This window comes from Myotis myotis, unplaced genomic scaffold (genome assembly GCF_014108235.1).
Source record: "Myotis myotis isolate mMyoMyo1 unplaced genomic scaffold, mMyoMyo1.p scaffold_m19_p_15, whole genome shotgun sequence".
In the NCBI taxonomy this organism is placed as follows: domain Eukaryota; kingdom Metazoa; phylum Chordata; class Mammalia; order Chiroptera; family Vespertilionidae; genus Myotis; species Myotis myotis.
This window is the reverse complement of record NW_023416319.1, coordinates 20,479,978-20,504,610: the sequence shown is the minus strand read 5'-3', so window position 1 is coordinate 20,504,610 and position 24,633 is coordinate 20,479,978. Positions and strand designations below refer to the sequence as shown.

At 56.0% G+C, this 24,633-nt stretch overlaps 1 protein-coding gene across 1 annotated transcript in view; it reads right to left on the bottom strand.

Annotated features, from left to right (window-relative positions):
• Nucleotides 1-411: 411 nt before the first annotated feature.
• The window catches only part of SLIT1 (slit guidance ligand 1), a 152,180-nt gene continuing 127,958 nt past the window's right edge, over nucleotides 412-24,633 (bottom strand). The window contains exons 26-37 of the mRNA XM_036336459.1: nucleotides 18,266-18,429; nucleotides 16,366-16,490; nucleotides 16,045-16,142; nucleotides 12,713-12,852; nucleotides 12,431-12,524; nucleotides 9,442-9,579; nucleotides 7,667-7,904; nucleotides 6,684-6,814; nucleotides 6,136-6,290; nucleotides 4,997-5,285; nucleotides 4,435-4,646; nucleotides 412-3,546 (exon numbers count right to left, since the gene is read on the bottom strand). Of these exons, the coding sequence (XP_036192352.1) occupies nucleotides 3,308-3,546; nucleotides 4,435-4,646; nucleotides 4,997-5,285; nucleotides 6,136-6,290; nucleotides 6,684-6,814; nucleotides 7,667-7,904; nucleotides 9,442-9,579; nucleotides 12,431-12,524; nucleotides 12,713-12,852; nucleotides 16,045-16,142; nucleotides 16,366-16,490; nucleotides 18,266-18,429 (2,023 nt within the window). The 3' untranslated portion in view covers nucleotides 412-3,307. The remainder of the gene's footprint in view (nucleotides 3,547-4,434; nucleotides 4,647-4,996; nucleotides 5,286-6,135; nucleotides 6,291-6,683; nucleotides 6,815-7,666; nucleotides 7,905-9,441; nucleotides 9,580-12,430; nucleotides 12,525-12,712; nucleotides 12,853-16,044; nucleotides 16,143-16,365; nucleotides 16,491-18,265; nucleotides 18,430-24,633) is intronic.

Sequence of the window (24,633 nt, the reverse complement as noted above, 5' to 3'; positions counted from 1 at the left end):
GCCTCTGTCCACAAACTTACAACACCTGGGTGTGTCGCAGACCCTCGAAGGGGAACAAGATGAGCAGCCTCCCGGATCTGTGTGTGTGTGTGTGTGTGTGTGTGTGTGTGTGTGTGCGCGCGCGCGCACAGTGCCAGGCTTGCCGTCACACTGACGCCCCGGGAGCTATGACCCAGCCGTCTCCCAGGCCCCCTCCTCGCCCCCACCCCCACCCCTGCAGGAGGGACAGACCTCTGCCACCTCAGGAAAACCAGAGAGCTCCGAGGGCAGCTGTTGTACATGCGCTGCACCTGGGAGCCCTCATGGCCTGTGGCTGGCGTGTGGGCACCCAGAAGCCCTTGAACCCAGGAGGGCGCCTGTGGACAGCCCCGGCTCAGTGGGAAGAAGAGATCAGCCAGACAGAACCTGAGTGAATCAATGTCATGTTCACGTGGAAGACAACAGACAATATCCAACATGTTCTAAGACAGCACTTCTAGGCAAAGGGCAGGCGTGGCTCCCTCGCGGGCCTGCTCGAAACCAGTCTCTCTAGGAGAGCGACCCAAACGAGCCTACGGAAACCCCCAAACCGAACGTCACAGCCACAGACATCTGCAAATCAAACGAGACACTGGATGTTGACTTTAACATATAAAAATACTATAACAAAATGAAATACAAATATATATTAGAATCTGTTAAGTATTCTGTATAAAGAGATACTTTCGTGGTTAGGCTAACAGCAGGCAAAGAGAGACGAGTCCGGCCTTCTCCACCTCAGACTCGGGGCGGCTCGGGGCTCCCCTGCTGCGTCTCTTCAGTGCTTCATTGTGTTGAGTGGAAACACAATGGCGACGTCGATGTGAACTGAAGGTCTTCACCAAAGGGGAGGTGTGGAGATGACCTCTCAGACAGATGATTTCGTGGTAGCCGCCTGGGACTCGATGGTAGCAGGCAAGATGCGTGGCGACCCAGGGCCTTCCCAGGTGGGTGGCTAAGCTGAGGAAACTTGGTCCTGGGGTGGGGTGCACGGCTCTCTTAGCTCCTGGCTGCCTCACCCTTGTGGTGGCTCCCAATCTTCCAGCTCCACCAAGGGTGAGTGTGGGGCTGGGCTGGGCTGGGCATTGAGGAGGGGCCAGTGGGGCCAGCAGCAAGCTCACCCTCTGCTCTCCCCACCCCACGGCGCTGGGCCTGCAGGGTGGTCGCTATCACCTGTCTACAGGCGTCCTGTCTACTTTCTGCAAAGTAGGCCCCTGCAGTCAGGGCCCCTCGAGCCAAGGAAGCTGCTTCTCCAAGGCAGGAAGGAATGGCAGTGGCAGGGGAAGGGCCGCTTCTCAGGGCTGGGGGTGGGGGAACACCTCTGTTCCCTGGAAGGAACAAACTAGCTGCACTGGAACTTTCCTGCCACCCAGCCTGGTGCTGGCTCTTCTCCAGATTCCCCCAGTGGCCGCCCAGAAACTCCAGGTAAGAGGGTTGCTCTGCAGCGAGGCCCACGCTGCTGTCCACAGCGGGCAGGGCACGGTGGCCTTGCTCGGAGCTACAGGAAGAGAGAGCCCAGGCCGGGTGAGGTGCAGACCCAGCCAGGCTGGCTCCTCCCCACTTGGGAGGGTCCTCTGCCCATTATAGGGGTCCCCAGACTCAAACTTGCTGGCTGGCCAGATCCTGTCCATGCCAGGCTCCCACGTCACAGGAGGCTCCTGCCCTCTTCTCAGCAGCAAAGCCCTCGTCCCCCCCCCCAGCTACCATGGTGGCAGACACAGGCACACGCCACCCCAACTCTGCCCACGCTGCCCCACCCCTGCCTTCTGTCTGCAGATGGAAGGAGCCAGGAAAAGGGTGTGCCCCCCCTTGCCCACCGGATTCCCCAGGGGTACACTGTCCTGGGGAGACCTCTGGACCAGAGAGTGGCCTGTCTTCCTTCCAGCCAACTGCCTATTTAGGCTCAAAGAACATCTCTACGCTGTCGTTCTGCGGGGAAGAGAAGCATCCGCAGTCAGTCCCCTCTTCAGTGGCTGCGAAGACGAGTCCTTCCTTGTGGAAGCCTCTGGCGAGCAGCTCCGGCCGGGCTGTGTCTGCGGTTGGCGCCCTCGCTGGGCTCCCTCTCTCCCCGGCACCCTGGTCACCGCTGTGATGCGCGGCGATCAGTCGGCAGGTGTCCACGAGGGCAGAACCCAGCCCCGGTCAGGCACACAAATACTCGATGTAATTGCTGAAAATGGATCTTCTACCTCCTGGGGCCTCCCTCCTGGAGCCACAGTGGCAGGGCCTCCGCTGCTTGAGTCGTCCATCCTACCTCTCCATCTGAGAGCGGAGGAGACTGAGGCCCACGGCGGAGAAATCTGCCAGAGCGACAGCCAGCCGTTCCTGATGCCTGGGCCGCTGTTCCCAGCTGGTCTGCAGCGTGAGGGGCTCTGGACCCCGGCTCCTCCGGGGGAGACCCTCCCTGGCCAAGCAGCCTCGCCCAAGCCCCTACACCCTGCCCGCACCTCCCCCCCCCCCCCCCCCAGAGTGGCTCGCCAGCAGCAGGCTGATGGCTGGGGAAGCCCAGGACCAGGGCCCCTTTGGTGGCTAGTGTCTGAAGGTGGGTGGCAGTGTCTATTCTGCTGGAACCAAGAACGCCCTGTCCTTTCTGGTGGGGTCCCCCACCCCAAGAAGTTCCAGTGACCGTTTCTTCCACATGAGTACCCTCCTCGAAGCTACAATGATCATCCCATAACTTTAGGATTCAGAGGTCTGATCCGAAGACCGGCTTCCACCCCAGGCCTCGTTCCTGAGGTGCTCTGCCTGCCAACCAGCCCAGGGGCAAGGGTCAGTCCCTTCCTGGCCAGCAGGAGGGGCCCTTCCCCTCCCCTCCGCAGCCTGGCCTCCTGCCCGCCCACAAGCAGCAGAGCCAGGCTGGGAGTCCTTCAGGGTTCTCTGCAGGGGGCAAGGGGTTCTGGGGCCAGCATGGGCGGCAGACACGAGGGACAGGCTGGGTTGGGAAGGGGCAGTCCCTTCTTCAGAGCCAGGTCGCAGGCAAGGAGGGAGTGTCACCATTCTGCACTTCTTGGCCTGACCTCACGCACATATTCATTCAACAGTATTTATTAAGTGCCTCTTTGTGCAAGGCACTTCCGGGAGGGCGGTCTGCAGCCAGGCCTCGCCCACCCGCTTGGCCCCCAGCTGCTCGAGTTCGGCTTGAGAAAAGCTGCCTGGCCCCTGAGAGGTGGGCCTCAGCCCGCCCAAGAGGGTCCAGCCATCCAGGAGCCGCCTGGCGATGGCCCGACCCCAGCCCAGGTCTCCTGGTGGCCCGGCTTCTCGCCAGCCCCCTCCCCGTGGGCACTGGGCACTATGCGCAGAGGGCACAGCCACACTTGGTGGGCTTCTCCACCTCCTCAGCGAAGGAGGTCCCGTCGCTGCACTCGAAGGTGAACTTCCTCCGCTTCAGCCGCAGGCCCTGGCAGCAGCCCCGGCCCGGGCAGGAGCCCCGGCACTCCACCCACGACAGCGGGCGCGTGGTCTGGCAGATGGCATAGCCCCTCTGGACCTGGTGAAAGTCCCGGACAGGGTCCCCCCGGCACTCGGACTCTGGATGGGACAGATACCAAGAGAAAGCCTCAGGGCACAACTCTGGGCCAGTTCTGCCCCCCTGGGAGGCAGGAGGAGGAAGAGGAGGAGCAAGGGGAGGGGGGAGGCGGAGGGCAGCGTCCGTGGACGGTCCTCTAGCTCTTAGAGCCCACCTTGGCCCCAGCACCCTCCCTGCCCACCATGCACATGCACAGCTTCCTCCCGGGCCACCATGAGGTCAGTGGGAAGGAGGGACTTTCTAGCTGCCCGGGCCTCCAGCACAGATGCCGCTGCCAGGCTCCGGGGGGGGGGGGGGGGTGGGGGGGGTGGGGGGGGGGCTCCCCGCGGCTGCAGGAGTGCAAGAGGCTGGAGGCCTGGGAGGCAATCATGTTGGAGGAGGATTTTGTGCTGGGAGGGTGTGGCCTCGGGACCCTAAAGTGCCTGAGTTCTGGATTCCTCAAGACACCCCCTCTCCCCGCAAGCACTCTCCATTCCAGCAGAAGCATCTTAGTCACGCAGACCAGGCCTGGGAAGGAGTCCCCAACCCGCAGACTTCTGCTGCTCCGGGGTCCCAAGGTGATGGGGCCACAATGCAGAGATCTGGGCAGGAGCTGTTATCATGATCTCGTCTGTAAGGAGAAATCCCAGCCAGAGGGACACTCACCCCAGATACGGGGCTGCAGGAAAAGCTGGGCCAGGGAGAGATGGGGGCCCTGTGTGAGGGGGACTTGGAGCCCAGAGAGCAGGGTGTGGGGGGAGGGTTACTAAAGCCCCATAGCAGCCTAAGGTACAGGAAGGGGCAGGGGCACAGAGGGGTTGCTGAGGTTGAGAGGAAGAAAAAACCAAGTTGCTAAAGCCAGTCGTGGGGAGGGACCCTGGAGAGGGCACATCAGGAGGGGGGCCCCTGACCTTGCTCACAGAGCTCGCCTGAAAAGCCAGGGTCACACACACAGTGCGCCCCCTTGGTGGCCAAGGCCTGGCAGTGGCCGTGCAGGCACTGCAGGCCCCCACACGGCTCTGCGGGGGCCCCGGCCTGGTTGCACAGGGCCCCCGAGTACCCCTCTTGGCACTGGCAGCTGTAGGAAAGGGCATCGAGGGGCACGCACTTCCCGTGGACACACCTGTTGAGACAGAGAAAAACACTCTGAGGACAGGCAGAGCCCAGGCAAGGCCACCCAGGGCGCCCCACCCTCAGCCTCGGCGTCACAGATGTTAGCCTGGTCCCAAGATGGAGATATTTGCTTCCCGAAGAAGCAAAATGTGAGTCTGTGCTTGTCCCTACAGACCTTTCCTGTTCATAAAAATAAAAACCCAGAAAAATGTAATGAAACCCTGCTAGGCCACTGTGTTCTGATCTTGGGCGTGAAAGCCATTCTCTTTCCTCACCACAGGGAATGGGAACTTGCAAGGAAGGGAAGGGAACCTGCAGGTGGGCAAGGGGGGAGGGCTCCCTGAACCCAGCGCGGCTCACTTGTGGCTGTGACAGGGGCCGTCAGCTGGCTGGTCGCAGTGCAGGCCTCCCCAGCCGGCCTCGCAATGGCACACAGGCCCGGGGGTGGCGTTGGGCTGGCAGATGCCGTGCAAGCAGAAGAGCTTCCGGCAGGGCTCGCAGCCCGGCACCACGCCCGGCTTCATCCGTGTCTTGGTGAAGTCTTGCAGCTCGTTGTTGATGTACAGGTTTCGGATGCACCCGTGGAAGCTGGTGCCGTTGAGGATCTGCCACAGGCGGAAGGCGGCCGAGTTCACGTCCACCGGCATCCCTGGGGTGGTGGGGAGGGGGCAGACTGAGCTGGCCAGGCTCGGGCGGTGCCCGGCACCTCCCTCTGAGGTCTGTGGGCACCTGCACCGTGTTCCCTCTTGCCCATGGCCTCTGTCCTGTCTCTGCAACCCTGGACCAAGGTCCTCTGCCACCGTGGAGGGTGCAGACTCCTTCCCCAAAAGAAAAGGAAAAGCTGCCTTCCCGTGGCCAGGGCTGGGTGCTAGCCTGGCCGCAGCCAGCTGACCAGTGAGGCCTGGGCGCCCCAGTCTGGCTGCACTCGCCCAGGGTTCCTTCCTTCCCTCTGGGACACCTGTCCTTACCTCCCAGAGGCCCCAAAGGCAGCAAAGGACTGGGACCTGGAACTTGGGTGTATGGTACTTTGTCACCTGCTTTTGTGGTCACTACTCACAGCTGCAAAGCCTGGAAGGCCAGCTGGGCAATCCCCAGCTCATGCGGGGACCTGGGCCTGGGCCTCCGGCAGCAGCTCTGGGCCTCTGAGGGCCCAAGACTGGGGATGGACCCTGAACATTGAACAAGCCCCTTCTGGCCCAAAGCCAAGAAGAAAGATGCCCAAGGTGTAGAGCACAGCCGGGGGGAATTCCAGCACGCCCCATCTCTCCCCTCCCCCGCCTGGGTCAGGTCTCCGTCCCCACTCAGGCACTTCCCCTCCCTCGTTAGTGTGAGCTGGGGGACAGCAGCCTGGCTCCTGGCAAGGGAGCACAGTCCATCTGCAGCTTGGCCGGTCACTAAACCCTCCCCCACCACCTGCGATGTTCCCCACAGTCCTGTGCCCTGGGCCCCGCCCCTGGCCAGAGAGTAGGAGGACCCCACCTGGAAAAGCAGGTCCTCACCTCCCACGTAGAGGGGGGCCTCGCTGTTCAGTGTGTAGTGCTTGCCGAAGTTGTCCATGGTCATGGGACTGCCGCCATCGATGGAGAGATTCACCATCTGGTCGAAGGTGACCAGCTCCACAGTGTGGAACTGCCCGTCGTTGATCGTCTCAGCACTGGAAGAAGATGGGTGCCCCCACCTCAGAGGATGCGCTTCAGTTGGGCCCATCCCTTCCTGGACACCCTGCCACGGGTCCAGCAGCTGCTTCCCAAGGGACCACATCTCTCAGGGGGAGACTGGGACTGGGGGCCTATGGCCCAGCCTCTCCTGCTCCCTGGGGAAAGCTGAGATGTTTGGGGCAGGTGTTTTCAACCTAATCCGTCTCCTCCTCCCACCCAGGAGCGCCCTGTGAGGTGGTGGTGGGAGGGGAAGGACCCACGCTGGGCTGTACTCAATGGTTCAAATGCCCTCGCTTCTCGGGCAGCCCAGGTTCTGGTGGTTTCATTAATGACCTGCTTTCGGTCCAGGAGACCCCTGAGAGCGGCCGACGGGCCTGAGGAAGCCCCACCTGTAGATGGCGGAGCTGGGGTAGCTGCCAGGGTCGTAGCTGACACGCACATGGCCCTGGTACAGCTCCACGGCGATGTGGTCATTGTCCCCGTTGTACAGCAGGATCCCGTTGTCCTCTGCCGTGGAGACCTGATGAGCAAGGGCACTGTCTCTCCAACCCCATCCCCCGCAGCAGCAGCACAGGCTGGCGGGCGGAGTGCACGGGGCCCCCATCGGAAGAGATGCTGTGTGCAGAACTGCCCTCTCCTGCCTGCCCAGGTGACATGGCAGCCCCGGGTTTAAATCCTAGCCACTGACCGTGTGGCCAGGGCCAGGCAGCAGAGGGCAGATGGGCCAGCTGAGGCCTGGAAACTACGTGCCAGGAGGGGCAGGTAAGAGCCCTTCAGACCACCTGCTCGGGAAGAAAGGCAGACGGGCTGTGGGGCAGCCGCTCTGTGGGCCTCGGGGAACTGCCTTGGGGGTGGGGGCAGGGCGGCCCCTCCAGAGAGGACACGTTCAGGAAGGCTCTCTGACAGCCAGAGCCACCCAAACCTGGAAGGAACTGCTCAGGAGGTAGATGTTTAAGACATAAAATGGAAAAATAAGGGACCACAAGGACTTGTGGTTAAAGACATAAGCTGGGAGTTAACCTGGCCGCGCTCCAGGCACATGACACAAAGCGTATTGGAGGTGAAGCGAGGAGTCGTTGAGACAAGAGATGGTGGGACAGGGTCCTGGTAAGCTTGGTTTTCTGTATCTAGTCGCCCATGAGACCACCTCCCCCTCCTGCCTCTTCTTTGAGATTGGATTTATATGCCAATAACCTTTCCAATTCTGCTTAAACGACTTCAAGCTGAGATGCTGACACCCACATCCGAAGACTCTGACCGACACAGGGGCCTCCCCACGGTCCCGGGCAGGGATGTGCCTTGAATCTCTGACCTGAGGCCAGGGCCCCCCGCCGCCGGACTCCCCTCTGTGACCGGCGCCCTGGGCACCCACCTGCAGGGTGATGTTGGCCCGCGGCCAGTTCTGCAGGTCCGTGAACTGCAGGTACGTGTCCCGGTCCACAAAGTTGACACTGAGCAGCTTCTCACACTCGGGGCCGCCGAAGCCCGGGAGGCACTGGCACACGGGCCGGCTGCCCTGGTCCACGCAGTGGGCCCCGTTCTGGCACTCAGCCCCCTCGCAGGGGCTCCTGGGGGCGGCTGGGCGGGGCGGGGTCTCACAGAGCTGCCCACTGGGAGGGAAAGGACGCAGGTCAGACAGGGCAGGGCAAAGGGAAGAAGGCCTCTTCCTCCCCCAGGTCCTGGAGAGAAGCTCACTAAACATCGTGGGAAACTGGATCCTTAAGGCGACAGAAAATGCTGCTAATGAACACTTTTCCCGAGAGAACTAGGAGCCAGAAGGGTGGTGAGAAACAAGTGTGGTCCCTGCCCCAGCAACATCGATGTCACCTGGGCAGGTGTCAGAAATGGAAAGCCTACTGAATCTGCTCTTTCACACCATGCCAGGTGACTCGTGTGCTCGTTAAAGTTTAAGAATTGCTCATGTCGCCCTAACTGGTTTGGCTCAGTGGATAGAGCGTCGGCCTGCGGACTGAAAGGTCCCAGGTTCGATTCCGGTCAAGGGCATGTACCTTGGTTGCGGGCACATCCCCAGTGGGAGGTGTGCAGGAGGCAGCTGATCGATGTTTCTCTCTCATTGATGTTTCTAACTCTCTATCCCTCTCCCTTCCTCTCTGTAAAAAATCAATAAAATATATTTTTTTTAAAAAAAGAATTGCTCATGTCTCATTTTACAGAAAGGAAAACTGAGATTTAAAACAAGCAAAAGAGGGAAGACTCAAAATAAAGAAAAGAGGGAACATTACTACCAAGGGCAGTTCTGATCCAGGCTACAACAATCTGTAGCATTAGTATCCACAATAGCCAAAGTGTAAACAGTCCAAATAGATGGATAGATCAACAAAAGTGGTAGATCCCTACAATGGAATATTATTCAGCCATAAAAAGGAGTGAAGCTCTGCCACCTGCCACCACATGGATGACCCTCAAAAACATGACGCTAAGTGAAAGGCAGTTATAAAGGACCACAGACTGTATACTTCTGTTTATCTGAAATGTCCAGAATAAGCAAATCTACACACACAGATACCAGCAGATTAGTGGTTGCCTAGAGCTGAGATGGAGGAGACTTGGGGTGACAGGTAAGAGGTGTGGAGTTTCTGGAGTAATGAAATGTTCTGAAATGGATGGTTCTTAAACGAATGCACAACTCTGGACATATACTAAAAGCCACTGAATTGCACATCTTAGTCACATGAATTGCAGTGTATGTGAATTACAGCTCAATAAAACTGAAAGAAAAACAAAAAACCCCAAGCAGATCCTGGGAGGTGGGTGGTCAGAAGGAGAGCAGGTGTCAGTCCCCTCTCCCAACCTCCCAGAGGAGCCAAGACGCAAATGTCAGTGACCTTTATGGCAGGTTGTGACTTCAGAGGCTCCCTGAGCAGTAAGTGAGAAGGCCCTGTCCACTGATCTGTACCCGCCGCCCACTCCCTCCACCAAAAAGGTTACGCACCCGCTGCCTGTGCTCTGAGTGGTTAAGTCACGTTCCCAAGGCCACACAGCTGTGACGGGTGACGGTTCAAGCCAGGACCCGACACCCAGGCTCTCACCCTCCCTCCCTCCCGCCAACCACGTCTGGGGGCTCCTGCCAGCCCCAGGCCGACGTCTAAGAGGAGTCGGTCCCTCGCGGGTGTGCAGGCCTCTCACCTGTAGCCCTCGGCACAGAGGCAGGAGTAGCTGTTCACATCGTCTATGCACTGGGCCCCGTTCTGGCAGCGGTGGTCCCTGCAGTCATCCTGGTTCTCGCTGCAGTTGTCGCCCGAGTAACCTGGTGCACACTCACACCTGGAGGTCAGAGGCGGGTAGGCAGTCAGCTGTGTGTGACAGACAACCTGGAGGCCCTGTGGGTCTATGGGGTCCCCCGGGAGGTCAACCAGAGCCCTGGATATAAAGGTGCCGCGCCTGTCCTGGGGCCGTTTTGGAGAGCTTGTGTGGTTGGTGGGGCTCTAGGTTGGGGGGTGGGCACCCAGCAGCAGGAGGAGATGGGAATCTTGTCAGGGAGGACCCAGATTCACCACCAACAGCACATCCAGGGCCAAACTGCGGCCCCTTCCGGACCTACTCAGCTGCTCAGCACACGGCTCCCAGTCATGGGGCTCATCCTTCCCTCCACCCCAGCTTCCCCAGCTCCACCAGCCCAGCCTCCTGGCCCCAGCCGGGCAGGTGCCCACCTCTCTGTCAGTGACTGACTCCAAGGCAACCTCCCGCTCCCTGCTTGCATTGTGCCTCACTGCTCACCCCAAAATCCATTCCGGCCAAAAATCCAATCCAGTCCTATCAAGTAAAGGGCACACTCCTCCACCCCCTTGCAAGATGCTCAGACCTTCTCCACACCACCAGCACTCCTGCCTTCACTCCCTTCCCTTCACCCCTGCTGGTTCTGGAATACCCTCACCCGTCTCCCTGCCTCATTCCGGCCAGGCCAAGACCTCACCTCCTCTGAGAAGCCCCTGGTGTCACTGAGCAAACTTTTGCTGGAAACTCTTCCAAACTGCAGACTGCAAATTGCAAACTGAACAACCTGGCAGGTGGGTGCCCCTGCCTAGATTTTTTACTCATTCCCAGTGTTTTTCAGGCTGCAAGAAATACCCTTCTACCAGCACACACACACACACACACACACACACACACACACACACACCTGAAATCATACTTATCCTCAGTGTATAAAATGGTATGATGCTCTCTGATGTTTTCTGTTTCATTTTTTAAGTTAACCTTGACCTACCCATTAATCACAAGTCACTATTGGGTCTTGAGCAGCAGTCTGAAGACTGTTTCAGTACCTAAGCCACCACCCATTCCTTCATATTCATTCATTCATTCATGCATTCATTCAACGAATGTACTGAATACTTGCCGGGTTCCAGGTACAATGAGCTGAGCATTTGTCCATCTTTCCTCCAAAACAGGAAGTTGAGAGAACATGGACCTCCCCCACTGTATGTGCTCACCTGTGCGGTGGGAGGCACTACCCCAGCACAGTGTGGGTGACAGTGTGCAGCCTCGCTTTATCCACCTGAGGCCCGGCCCCTCTGAGGAGCGGGCATGCCTCTTGATCTGCCACTGCTCCTTGGTCTCTGTGCCAATCCCACCCCGTCTTCCGTGCCAGCTCACCCGGGAAGGCAGTGTGCCCACCGTTTGGACAGCAGCTCCCATGTAGACTCTCGATCTCACAGCCAGGCCTCTAACATCCCCTGGCTCTCCCTCTGCCCAGGGGCCTCAGCTCCATGGTGACCCCATCCCCCTACCCTGGCCTGAGTGGCTGGGGTTGGGCCCCTCAGCCACAGACTACAAGGAGCCCTGCCCTGACTGGTGGAACCAGGGTCCCAGAACTGACACTATATTTGAAAACTACAGATGGGAGCAACATCCTAAAACCCCATGACCTGCATATCACATGCAGTCTTGAGGTGACAAAGCACTTCCATGTATGCCAGTAACAACGGAGACAACAGCCAAGAAGCCCTTTTCCTGAGGCCAAAGAGGAGGACTTTTAAAAGGTAATACAGTGCCTACAACTGTATATTGTGTAACATGTCAGTGGGATCGAGGGCAGCCCCTCAATCAAACATGTTCACAGCTCTGCAGCACAATCTACATGGATAGCTGTTGACTGTAGCCCCATAATAGGCGTGTGGTCAGCTTTTATTTCTATTGATTTTGTTAATCCTCACCCGAGGACATTTTTCCATTGATTTTTAGAGAGAATGGAAAGGAAGGGGAGAGACAGAGAGAGAAACATCGATGTGAGAGAGACACATTGGTTGCCTCCCACATGGGATGGAACCTGAAACTAAGGTACATCCCCTTGACCGAAATTGAACCCGGACCCTTCAGTCCATAGGCCAATGATCTATCCACTGAGCCAAACCAGCTAGGGCTGTGTGTTCTGCTTTTGTACCAAATTAGAGGCCCAGTGCACAAGATTCGTGCACTGGGGAAATCCCTCAGCCCAGCCTATGCCCTCTCGCAGTCCGGGAGCCCTCAGGGGATGTCCTACTGCCACGGAGGCTAGAGAGGCTCCCACCACTGCCACTGTGCTCCCCAGCCTTGAGCCCTGTGGGAGCACACAGACCACCAGGGGGGCAGCTCCTGAGTTGAGCATCTGCCCCCTGGTGGTCAGTGCACATCACAGCAACAGGTTGTTCTGCCATTGGGTTGATTTGCATATTACCCTTTTATTATATAGGATACGTTCAGGTCAGGTCTGATTTTGCTATCAAACCGACTTTTGGTTTTCAGAGTTCTGTGGGTTTTGTAACGGGATGAGAAACTGAGGGTCTGGAATGACAATGGCTATTTATGGAGCATTGATGGGAGGTCAGACATGGAGCTAAGTGCTTTCCGCGCAAGTGCTCATCCTCTCCTTACAACCACCCCAGGAGGAAGCTTCTGGTGCCTCCAGCTCGCAGATGAGAAAACAGGCTCAGAGTGGGCAAGCCATCCATTCAAGCTCATGCTGGCAGCAAAGCTGTCCCCTTAACCACCCCCACACTGACTCACAGCAACCCCACATGGCTGAGACCACACCTACTTGACAGGTGAGGAATAGGATGGGGAGGGGGTTGGCATGGAGGGGAGGTGACTTGGCAGCCCCTGCCCTTCCCTGACCCTGGAAATGGGCAACACCTACCTAGGCCCATCCGGGGTGCCCACACACTGGGCCTCGTGCTGACAAGGGTTCAAGTCCGGGGAGCAGAAGTCCACCAGCTGCTCACAGGCCCTTCCTGGAGAAAGAACCAGGGAGAGGCAGGAGAGAAGCTGTCCCTACCCCCCCCCCCCCCACGCTCTGCCAGGCAGCCACCAGCAGAAACCTCCTGCTGACGCTGAGGCAGGGCCCCAACTGTCACGGGAATGGGGCTCAGGGCATGCACGCCAGCCCTCACCTCCCCGCAGACACTCGATGTCCACATACCCGCATACTGCAGGGGGCACTGGCAAGTGTAGCTGCCCACGCCGTCCACACAGACGCCTCCATTGGCACATGCGTGCTCCACACAGTCGTCTGTGTTCACCCCACAGGTCGGTCCTTCAAAGCCAGTCGGACAGGAGCACCTGGGGCAGGGGAGGAGGGGGAGGCAGGTGGGCCCATGGTCACAGGTCAATATCATCCCAGAGGTGTGGTACCTACTCACGGCCAGGCCCTCGCAGGATGCCGGGGGTTAAAGGTGAACAAGCCCAGCCCTGCACTATGGACCTCACAGTTTAGTAGGGAGATGAGGAGGAGACGCAACCAGAGGAGAGGCGGTGAGTATCGGGACCGTGCAGCAGAGGCCAGTGAGGGGGAACAAAGGGGCAGCACCCAGCTCCTCCTTGGGGGAGTGGTCAGGGTGGGCTTCCTGGAGGAGATGATGGTTAATCAAGGACCCTGACAGGGGAGTGCAGGAATGGGAGGGAAGACAGTGGGGTCAGGGCATGTGCAAAAGCCTGGAGAAGACCCTAAAGCCAGCCCTTTGGGAGGGGTCCTGCTCATGCCGATAGTTCAGGCCTTGGGGAGCACACACCTCAGGGACCCAGTGAGAATGGGGCTGGAGCAAGTTGTGGAGACCACTGGAGACCAGTGATCTCCAAACCAGATCCACCCTCCCCCGGGGCACCTGGGGCTTTCCAAGGGGCTGTGGGTCAGAGAGGTCTGAGAAATGAACTTCCAGACCTACAAGCTCTGCAGGGACTCTTCCCTGGACTGACCAGCCCCCGAGCTCCCCAAAAGCACACACACCCCTCCCAGCCCAAGTCCAGGGTGGGACATGCCTGGGGCCTAAAATCCCGGGGCTCCAAATAAAGGGACAATTAGGAATATTGATGTTTTAAAGGTGAAGGAACAAACGGCGTCTGAAAGTCAAGCAGTTTCCAGCTCCACGTGTTAAAAATAATTGAAGGAAGGCCTCGTGGAACTGTCAGCCAATAGGCATTAAAAATAGCTTTTGATGACATATCACTCTGCGCTTTTTGGCATATAGACTCGGAAGGATTTCAAAGACTTGAGTGACATGGCTATAATAAAACTCCTTCTAATCTCATCTGTTTATTGATGAGAACAAACTTTCTCAGCATTTACAGCTATATGTATAAAGCTCTATCTCACCCAGAGATGAGTCTAAAAAATTCTACTTTTATTTGTAATCACTATCAATCAAATGTTGTAATGTTGTTTTGATCGACTGTATATTATTGATCATTGTCATGATAGCTCAATGCAAAGGAAACTTTTAATCAGAGGCAGTTGGTCACAAGAAATAAAGAAAAGTTTAAATTTACACTTATATACCCATGTTGGTGGTGCAGACACATGGCGGGTACTCCAGGAAAGTCTCCCCCAGCACAAAGGCAGATTACATTAGAAAGAAAGTGGGTGGGGGTGTGGGGAGAGAAATGGGAATACTAGTTCAAGAAGAAAAGGCAAATATTTAAACTGTAAAAGAGCAGCTCATTCGTGTAAGTTTTTAATGGTAAATTGCTATGCTGCTCTGGCGAGTGTTGCCCAGTGGTTGGAGCATTGGCTGGAACACCAACAAGCGGCAGGTTTGATCTGGCCGGGTCAGGGAGCGTGTGGGGGCAACCAATTGATGTGTCTCTCTCACATCCATGCTTCTCTCTCTTTCTTTCCCTCCCTCCCTCCCTTCTACTCTAATAATTAATGGATAAAATATCCTCAGGTGAGGATTAACTACAACAAAAAATTGCTGTGCTATTTAGGTTGCATTGGAGAACAATAAAAGAGTAATAGGTTTATTTTTAAATGTTAATATTTACTATATCCTGAAAATGACCTCCTTTACAACAACAAATTAAACTTACAATGACAAATTTTAGCTGTCAACTAAAAATGTATGAAAATATATATAGTTTTTAAATTGTGTTGGGGGGGTATGTGAGCACAAAGGTTTGAAGCCCACAGTTATGGGACATGTCCTGGAGTTTAATCTCCCCCTCCACCCCCCACACACACACATAGATGGGGGTGGGTTGGGGGTGGGGGCAACAGAGGGGTTTTAAGAGGGCTGAGGCGATCAGCTTTGCATTTCTGAGAAGGCTCTTGTAAGCCTCAAGGTTGAGGGGTAACTCAGAGAGGCACCCCCTTTCTACCTGGAGGGCCCACCCAAAGGCCCCCAATCTGTAGGGCTGCTAGGTGTGAGGGGGGCCATCCCTGCTGTACCCCTCTCTGCCCAGCAGGGGGAGTTTCTGTGGGTGTCCTTCCAGCCCCTCCACTCTCCACAGACATCCCCTCCCAGGAGTCCAGGGAATGAGGAGGCGGCTTTGCTTTGCTTGAACTGCCCTGCAGAACTGCTGCCCAAGCCCAAAGGAGGACGGAGCCTATTGTAAGGACGCCGTTGCCAAGGCAACAATGGCTGAGAGGCCATTTAGTGCTTTCCCTTTATACCTGGTAATTTGGGTTTGCAGAGACAGATTTGGCCATTTCTGCCTGTAAATGCAGAGCCAATTTATTTTCAGCAACTCAATATCAAGTGTTTTTCAGAAAAGCTCTGGGTCCAGGAGAGCTCAGGGTATGCACTGAGGGGTCCTGGGGGAAGTGGGTCAGTGGGGGGAGGGGTGCTTGCATGGTAACATCAGCACCGGGAGAGCTTGGGATTCGATCCTGAGGGAGGGTCGCCCTTCACCGAGAGCCGTGGGAAACTGGCTGCCGTGTGGAACCAGCGGGACCAGGAGATGGTGTGTGAGGCGCCAGGGGGCAGGCCCAGGATTTGCTCCCACCTCTGGGCAGGCTTCTGTCTTCGGGGCTTAGGGTGGTGGCTTGATTGGAAAGAGCTGGCTAAGGGCCCTGCTTCAGGCAACATTGGCACAACAAGCAGGTGTTTGACTTCTATTAAAGGCCTCCGGTTAGCAGAGATTATAGGGGTTTAAAGTGTCGCCAAACTGCCCCTTGGCACTGCCACTGCATATGTCCTTGGCCATGGATTCCCAGTGCCATCAAAAGACTGTCCTGGCACCTGGCAAGGTCAGAGAGTGGCCTGGAGCAGAAGTGGGCAGCTTGGCTCCAGCCCCAGCGACGCCCCCCCCCCCCCCCCCCCCGCTGGCTCCCACTGCTCTGGGCAATGGGCATGGCTGGTGGGTGTGGAACTGTCTCCAGTGAGTGTTCGCTCCCGCTGCGCCCACCCTCCACCCCCTCCCAGAGCACAGAGGATGGGCGGGGTGGCCACTTGATGTGGAGGAGGAGGGTGGCGAAGCATGGGTGCTGGGTCCCGTCGGCACCCGCCCCCCAGGTTCTGGCTCCTCCAGGCAACTCACGTGAAGCCAGCATCCTCGCCCTCCTGTTCCTGGCAGGTCCCGCCGTTCTCACAGGGGCCACTGGCACAGCTGTCCAGGGGCACCTCACAGTCTCGGCCCTGGGGAGAGAGTCAGGGATGGGGAGCCGACAGACGGCCACCCCTCGGCAGCGCGGCCTGCCTGTCCCAGGTGTTACTTGTTCATTCGTTCCTTCAAGCGCAGCCCTGGGCAGGACCTGCTCTCAGGGCACCGGGGGCAGATGGGGAACACGACAGGCCACCCTGCTCTCCAGGAGCAGCCCTCCTCCTCCCGGGCCCAGCCGCCACTCAAGCCTCCACTCACCTTATAGCCGCTGGAGCAGGCACACCTGTACCCTTGAAGGGGGTCGTTATGGCAGCTGCCCTGGTTCTGGCACGGGCTGGACAAGCAGGGATCACACTTGGCCTGGACAGCCAGAGTGGGGGGACCTGAGGCCAGGGGAGGAGGTTCCTATAAGGAGGAGGCGGGGAGGCCCCAGCTCCCTGCTCCGTACTCCCAGCCCTTCAGAGATGGAAGGTGGGAAGCCCTCTCCCCAAGAAATGGTTGCCATTTCCTCTGAGTCCCGTTCATCCTCCTTTCACAGCCCCACCACCACCACTAGCCTCTCCTCCTCTGTAAAATGGGGTTAATAACAGCCCCCGCCCCATGGGGCCATAAGGACTAGATGAGCTAATCCGCAGAAAGTGCTAAATGGCTGGTGTGGCCGCCTCAGGAGCCCTCGCACGGTGGTCAGGTAGGCATCTGTGTGAGGGGCTATAGTCGCTACTACTGAAGTCCGATGACCTTCTCGGGGTCCCCTACACCCTCTGAGGCAGCCACCCCCAGGCCTGTCACCTGCTAACCAGGAAAGCAAGGGGGTGCCCTCCACAGGGAGCCACGCGGCTCCACGAGGAGGCCACGCTGAGGAGCACAGTGAAGCTGATTGTCTCCGAGGCCAAAGCGGAAGGGCCGCTTCCCACCACCTCTCCAGGTCCGAGCACGGCCTTGCCAGCCCTCCAGGACTCACTGGTCGCCCTCCCTGAACTTGGAGGTGGGCGAGGAGCACCTCCTGCGGGGGCATTAGGCCCTCACAAGAATAATCGGGAGGAGCAGCCCGCTAGTTTCCCACCGAAGACGCCTCTGGAAGTGGTGAGCTCTCAGCGCTGCTCAAAGGCACGAGCGTGAACAGGACAGAAACACGGCTCGGTAACTGGACGGGGGCGGGGGCTTCTCGGGTGCAGGTGGGACTCTGCTTCTTGATCCGGGGGCTGGTTACCTGCGTGCGCTCAGTTTGTGAGAATCCAGCGAGCCATTCACTTACGATCTGTGTGCTGTCCTGTTATGCACGTTGTATTTCAATAAAAATGTTTAAAAAAAAAAATAACTTCTCACCAGTACCAACACCCCCAGCTAAATAAATCCTGAGCAAACGTTTCAACATGAGTTGGCCTGCTCCCAACAGCTCAACAGCTAAACCCATATCGGGCCCTGGGAACGGTTACCCCTGTGACAGCATCCTGCACGCAGGGTGGCCGGCCGCCTCATTAACCTACGGCTGTCACTTTCCCTTCCGATGGGGGTCTACAAGCTTGCGGAGGGCAGGGCCCTGCCCCAGGGCCGGCCTCTAGTGTGCACCCCCCGCCTCCCCAGCTGTCCCCAGTGCACAAAGCTGGGCCCGGGGCAGCCACGCAGCAACTCCCTCTGCTCAGCAGGGCTCCTGGGGCTCGGGCTGTCAGTCAGTCCATCAGGCCCCGAACGAAGGAGCATTTACAGATGCCCAGGTGAGGCGCCTTCAGAGCAAAGCCGGAGGAGCCTTGATCCCTGTGTCTCTACAAACATCAGGAGAGGGGCAGCTGGGTCCGGCGGCTCAGGGTTTAAGCAAATTGCTGAGCCAATTCCTACCGAAGGGAGGCCCGAGTGCTTGCAGTGCTGAGAGGCTTGACGCTTCCAGAAATGCCATCGCTATTTTTACTTTCCTTACATAACCCCCGGAGGGAGTCAAGCCCTAACCGCCGAGATTTTCTGCCTGGCTTCTTCCTTCACTGTTATGTCGGGATAGAAGGCAGCCACGTTAACCAGCTGCAGGTGCCTCGTTGCTGCCGCCTGACCACTCCCCCAGCCAGGCACCCACCACGGCTCAGAAGGCCCAGCCAGGGTGAAGCAGGTCAGCCAGCAGTGGGAGGTGGGGACGCGCCCGCCACCCTCCACCCCTTCCTCGGCTCACCTTGGCATTCAAACTTCTTGGCAGGAGTGGTGAGGAGCAGCTTGCCCTCCATGTCTGGGGGCCCAGCGCAGCGGGCAATGCCTGGTTCCTTGTAGCCTGTCTTCACCCAGCTGGACAGCCAGCGGAGGTGGCAGTCACAGTGCAGGGGGTTGGCACCAATGGCCCTGGGTCAGAGAGCGGAGAGAAACGCATTACAGCTTCGTGGGGTCCTTCGTCCCTGGGCACCTAGGGTGCAGGGCACCCCCCCAGGCGCTGGCAAAAGCCCTACTTTCACCATCATGTACTGTGTCACCAGTTTCAAGTCCTCCACGTGTGCTAACCGTTGAAACTGAGGCTCAAAAAGGTGGAGGCCCCTGCCTACGGCTGCACAGAGAAAGGGGGGAGGTGGTACTGCCTCGAACCCTCTCACTGGCCCCGCCGTGCGGGCTTTTCTCCGTCTCACAGATGCGGGAACTGGGCCTCATGTGGTCACACAGCTCTCGAAGGGCCGCCCCTGGGTCCAGACCCAGACTGTCTGACTCTGAAGCTCATACTCTTTAGTTTTCCTTTTCATTTTTAACCAAACAAGGAGCTCACGAATGCACTCCCATTGTAAACCTCCTTCAGACATTGCAGACCACAGTCTCTGCCTCACACAACATTGTGAAGGCGCCAAATGCCACTGAATTGTACACAGTAAAATGGTGAATTTACGTTACATGAATTTTACTGGATTTTTTTTTAAAGGCACATACTGACGTCACGGAGGGAGTGCAAAATGGAATAACACTGACGAGAGGAATTCTGTGCGTATCTGTCGGTTACAGTGCAGCTGCCGTTTGACCCGGCAATTCTGTTCCTGGGAGTTTTCCTCCCAGATTTACCTGCACAAGGGCGTGCAGACGTCTGTGCCATGGTGCCGGCTGCAGCACTGTTTGTAATCGGAAGACTGTTCATCCTGTGCTTAAATAAACCTGCATCCACGTCACAAAACAGTCTACTCCACGGTCCCTGCCGACCGCAGGAGGGCACTGGTCACCCCGCTCCAGCGTGTAGCTTTCCGGTCCGTCCCCCTATTCACACACATCCCATCACAGACACACCACCCGCCCGGCGGCCTTCCTGAGCAGCCCGCTTCTTGCCCCTGAACAGCAGCACGTCCTGGAGAGCTTTCCCGGTCGGCGAAGATGAATCCATCCCATTTTGCCAAACCGCTTCACAGCATCCCAAAGAATGGAGCCTCCGGGCTGACTGAGCCATGCCCCTGTGCCAGGCTCCCTGGCCGTTCCCGCCGGCCGGCCGGCAGCTCTCTTGTACGTGCCTCTCGGCGAAGTGAGCCTTTCTCTAGATCAGACGCCTAGGAGGAGGGTTCAGGTTGCAGAGGAAGTGCATGTAAAATAAAATAAAATGAACAGCTGCCCTCCAAAGCAGGTCGTACGGACTCGCAGACACCAACACTGTAAAGCCACGCCTGCCCCCGACGGCCCCGCCCCAACGCTGCAGCCGCCAACCTCTTCATGTTTTGACAAGCTGGTGGGCAGGCTCATACTCTCCTCACTGGACCACAGTGAGACGAAGAGATGAGCGCGACACGGCGCCGGGAACATGCAGGGGCCCGAGGTCTTTGATCCGGCAAAAAGAAAAGCATCACGCTCCGTGCCCGACGTTCGTTGACATCAGCGTGATTTTGAAAATCTGAGGCTGCAGAAGGTTGATGGGAATGAGCACCTATTACCTAACCCAGTGGTCGGCAAACTCATTAGTCAACAGAGCCAAATATCAACAGTACAACGACTGAAATTTCTTTTGAGAGCCAAATTTTTTAAACTTAAACTATATAGGTAGGTACATTGTTATTAACCTAATTAGGGTACTCCTACGCTGGCCTTTGCTAAAAACGTCCTCAATCTGATTGAGGTACGTTCACTGAGGTCGACCCCTTCCAACTCTCCCATCCACACTCGTCTTGTATCCTTGTTTTGTCTACCTCCTTTCGTTCATCCTCTCTCTATGTCCAAACCACCTCAACATACCTTTCTCAATCCTCGACACTACATCTTCTCTCACTCCACAACGTTCCCTAAAATTAACTTAATAAACTTTACTTAAAGTTTTAAGTCAATTTCGCACTGTACGTGCGCGCCCGCACGTGGTATTTTGTGGAAGAGCCACACTGAAGGGGCCAAAGAGCCGCATGTGGCTCGCGAGCCGTGGTTTGCCGACCACTGACCTAACCAATGGGAAGGCCCTGCCATTTTCCACCTGTTTCTGGGCGATACAGAAGAGGTGGCTCCCCCTGAGATGTGTGCGGTCTGACGAAAGCAGCAGCGACTCTGAGCAGGAATTCCCCAAAATAGCACATCTGCTGACTGTGCGTCTTAAAAAGCCGGCTGAGCCAGGCGTGGACTCCGGCCGGCAGCTGCTCGCTGCCCGGCGACCTTGAGGGCTGGCTTCACATCTCTGGGGCTCACTTTATGATTCGATAAAGAGCCTGCAGTCTGGAGAGGGGAAAAGACAAGCACATAGAACCTGCGATGGGCGCCGAGGGAGTGACGCAGCTTGGAAATGAAAGCCAGTTCAACCTCGACGAGCATTTAATTCTTTTCTGTCCTGCGTTGCTGACAGCATCCATCCTGACTAATGGGACAGGAGGCACGTTCCTCTTTCCGCTGAACAGAGCTAGGGCTTCTCAGAGGGAGGGGGAACTCCGACACTGAGTTTTGAAGGTCCAGTGTGTTTTAAAAAATACCTTCCTAAATAACAGGAGTGCAAAAATCATGGTTTACTGAAGAGGTTTGCATTTACCACACTAATGTTTAACACAACAAGTGCAAAGAAGTGTAATGATGTTATTCCTAAGATACATTTATTTTAAACTATGTTTTGCCGCACGCTGTGGGAGTACGGTCTGGTAATGAGCCACGAGTTTCAAAGTTATTAGGAATGGCTTCTTCTTTCAGTCCCATAGCTCAGTTACAGAAAACGCCAAAAAGACTGAATCTGAGGCCCTTGACCTGTGGTAGGATCATCCTAATTCCCACAGATGTTCCCCCCCAATAATGGCAGCAAACTTGCACCTCAAATATGTGTCCCTTTTTGACTATTAATATAAAAATAATAATAAATAATAATAGTCAAGCCCAGCCGGTGTGGCTCAGTGGTTGACCTATGATCCAGAAGGTCACTGTTTGATTCCCAGTGAGGGCACATGTCCGGGTTGCAGGGTCTATCTCCAGTGGGGGGCGTGCAGGAGGTAGCTGATCAATGATTCTCATCATTGATATTTCTATCTCTCCATCTCCCTTCCTCTCTGAGATCAATAAAAATATACTTATCCTATCTAATAAAGAGGGAATATGCTAATTGACTGCCACACCTTCAAAGATGGCAGTGCTCACAGCCACAAGATGGCCGGCAGGGGAAGGCAGTTGTGGGTGATCAGGCCAACAGGGGAGGGCAGCTGGGGAGGATCAGGCCTGCAGGGGAGGGCAGTTGGGGGCAACAAGGCTGGCAGGGGAGGGCAGTTAGGGGCAACGAGGCTGGCAGGGGAGGGCAGCTGGGGCCAATCAGGCTGGCAGGAGAGGGCAGTTGGGGGCGATCGGGCTGGCAGGGGAGCAATTAGGCATTGATGAGGCTGGCCGGGGAGTGGTTAGGGGGTGATCAGGCTGGCAGGCAGAAGCGGTTAAGGGCAATCAGGCAGACAGGCAGGTGAGCAGTTGGGAGCCAGCAGTCCCGGATTGTGAGAGGGATATCCCAGATTGGAGAGGGTGCAGGCTGGGCTGAGGGACACACACACCAGTGCACGAAATTCATGCACTGGGCCTCTAGTATATATATATATAAAGAATAACAGTCAATATAAAGCTATTCAAAACTCTAAATTCTGCCTTGACCAATTCCTGTTTTCCTTGTTTCTGCATGGAGCAGACTCCAAGCCACACATGAATTCAATATCTCAAGCATTAATTTATCCGACAGCTGGGTTCCTGTGGCTAATTCGGCAGTAGCAGTAGTTCACTTTCACCTGGGGACAGTTTTTCCCAACAAAAACTGCTGTGAACTCAGTGGGGAGTGGAGAGCCACAGGCCCAGCAGAGACGCAATGGTGTGGATGGCATCCAGGCCACAGGCCCAGCAGAGACGCAATGGTGTGGATGGCATCCAGGCCACTCGTCCATCCACAAGGACTGTGGAGTCCGTCTCCAATAAACGTATAAATAACCCTGTGCTGTTGATCTTTGGCGTAACTTGGAAATAGTTGAAACAGTAGATATTAGGTATGTTCATGCCAAGACCCTGGCGGACTTCTGTTCACGTAACCGGGACCAAAATAGCTTCCCTGTGGCTGTCTCACAGAGGCACCAGCTGCAGGGCTTAGTGCCTACGAACACTCCAGGACCTCCTTCGCCTGAGCCCATCCCCACCCAGGCAGTTTATGTGTGTGCATCACTGTCTCCTTCTAAGGGACCAGGAGGGCAGGAACCAGACATCCCCGCTGCGCCTGACACCAGCAGGCGTCGTACACATTTGCTGAGTGAACGCCTGCCTACAAGCATGACAGCAAATTCAAAAAGAAAAGAATCATCTATTATCCCTTAAATGTAACTAATTTAATGTTCATATATTCCCCCCTTCCACTTCCTGTGTTTATATATGTATATCTTTGAAATTAGAGGGGACCATCTTCTTTATTCTATATTTTCATCAAATACTAAATCACAGTGTCATAATTATCATTAGCTACTCGCCATTCTGTCATATGGGCATTGTTTGATCATTCCCTTTACTTTTCATGCCAAATTCTCAATGAATTCAGAAATTTAACTTTCCAGCGTGTAGCAGATTAGAGGCAACAGAATGCCAGATTATGGAAATGAAGAATGTTGTTGGGGAACCTGGCACAGGACCGGACGCAGTAAATATTTGCTGATGGACAGATGGACAGACAAGTGGACGAAAGATGAGCTAACTGCAAAGTAACTATAAAACAGAGCAGGGAGATGTGCAGGATATTAAAGCGCAGAGCAGTGGCATGTTAGAACCACCGTGGACGTTAGAAATACCTCTGTGCGGGCGAGGAAAGAAGCCCGAAGGATGAATTGGCGGTTCAAAGATGGCGGTGCTCACAGCCACAAGATGGCCGGCAAGTTGATGGCAGAACAAGGACCTAATGCCACATGTCCTGACTCTTAACCTAGAGTTCAGGGGGTTTAAATATGGCGGACCCGGTCCTCCACCGCCCCCTTGGCCCACCCACGCCTCCCGCACTGGGGGTGCAGAGGAGAGGCCCACGTGTGGAACAGGGTCCTGGTGGGAACAGAGGGCACCTCTGGGAAACAGGAACTCTGATGCTAACTCTCGGGCACATCTGGCACTGTGGAGCCATGAGCATGCTCCCCTCCGGACTGCACGCGGCCTTTGTGAGGCCCAGAGTGAGTGGGTTGAGTCTGTGCCATCCCTGTGCCACCCCCTGACTCCTTGTAAGTGCTCCAGAAATCCTTATGGAACAGCTGCCACTCTTCCACACAGAGGAGACAGTGGACACCTGTGTGCATTACACATACGTCCCGTCAGTATTGCATGTGCACACACCTGAACACAAGCACGTGCGCATTTCCCAGGCTAATGCCTAGTTCCATTTGAAACCCTGGTTGTAAAGGGCAGAGTTTATTCATGAGGTTGCTTCATAACAATGGAAGATTTCCTTCACACAAACACATCTAATCAGTAATGCCAATGCGCTGTTCTACAATTACTGCTTAATTGATCTTTACTTATTTGTTTCTTTTTTTAAAAAAATAGTTTATTGATTTTTAGAGAGGGCGGGGGGGAGAGAAAATATCGGTGTGAGAGTGAGACACCATTCGGCTGCCTCCTGCACCCACCCCACCGGGGATTAAGCCCACAACCCGGGTATGTGCCCTTGACCGGGAATCCAACCGGTAACCTCTTGGTAGATGGAATGACACCCAACCAACTGAGCCACCCCAGCCAGAGCTGGTTTATTTATTGCCAGTGGGTCTTGCCTAATGTTCTCCTAAAGAAAATCTAAATTTACAGATAGGTATGAGCTCAAATTTTGTTTTAGAAGCTTTGGGGTTTTGTTTGTTGTTTGTTCACCTCCCATTTGAAGAACAAAGCCTCTAGATTTTGAGCTGGAAACAAGGTTAGAACATATTTAGGCATCATTCATTTTTCATGGGGAAAGGAAAGGTCGTCAACTTTACTTTTAAACCCCAGCATAAGAGACACACAAAAGGGGGAATCCGCAGGCGTTTCAGAAGGTGGAACCAGATGGTTGACAAGCTCTTGCCTGGCAAGGTGGAGAACTGAAGCAGACACTTGCCATGGGCCAGGGGTAAGCAAAGGCGGCTGTGTGGGCCCAGAGCA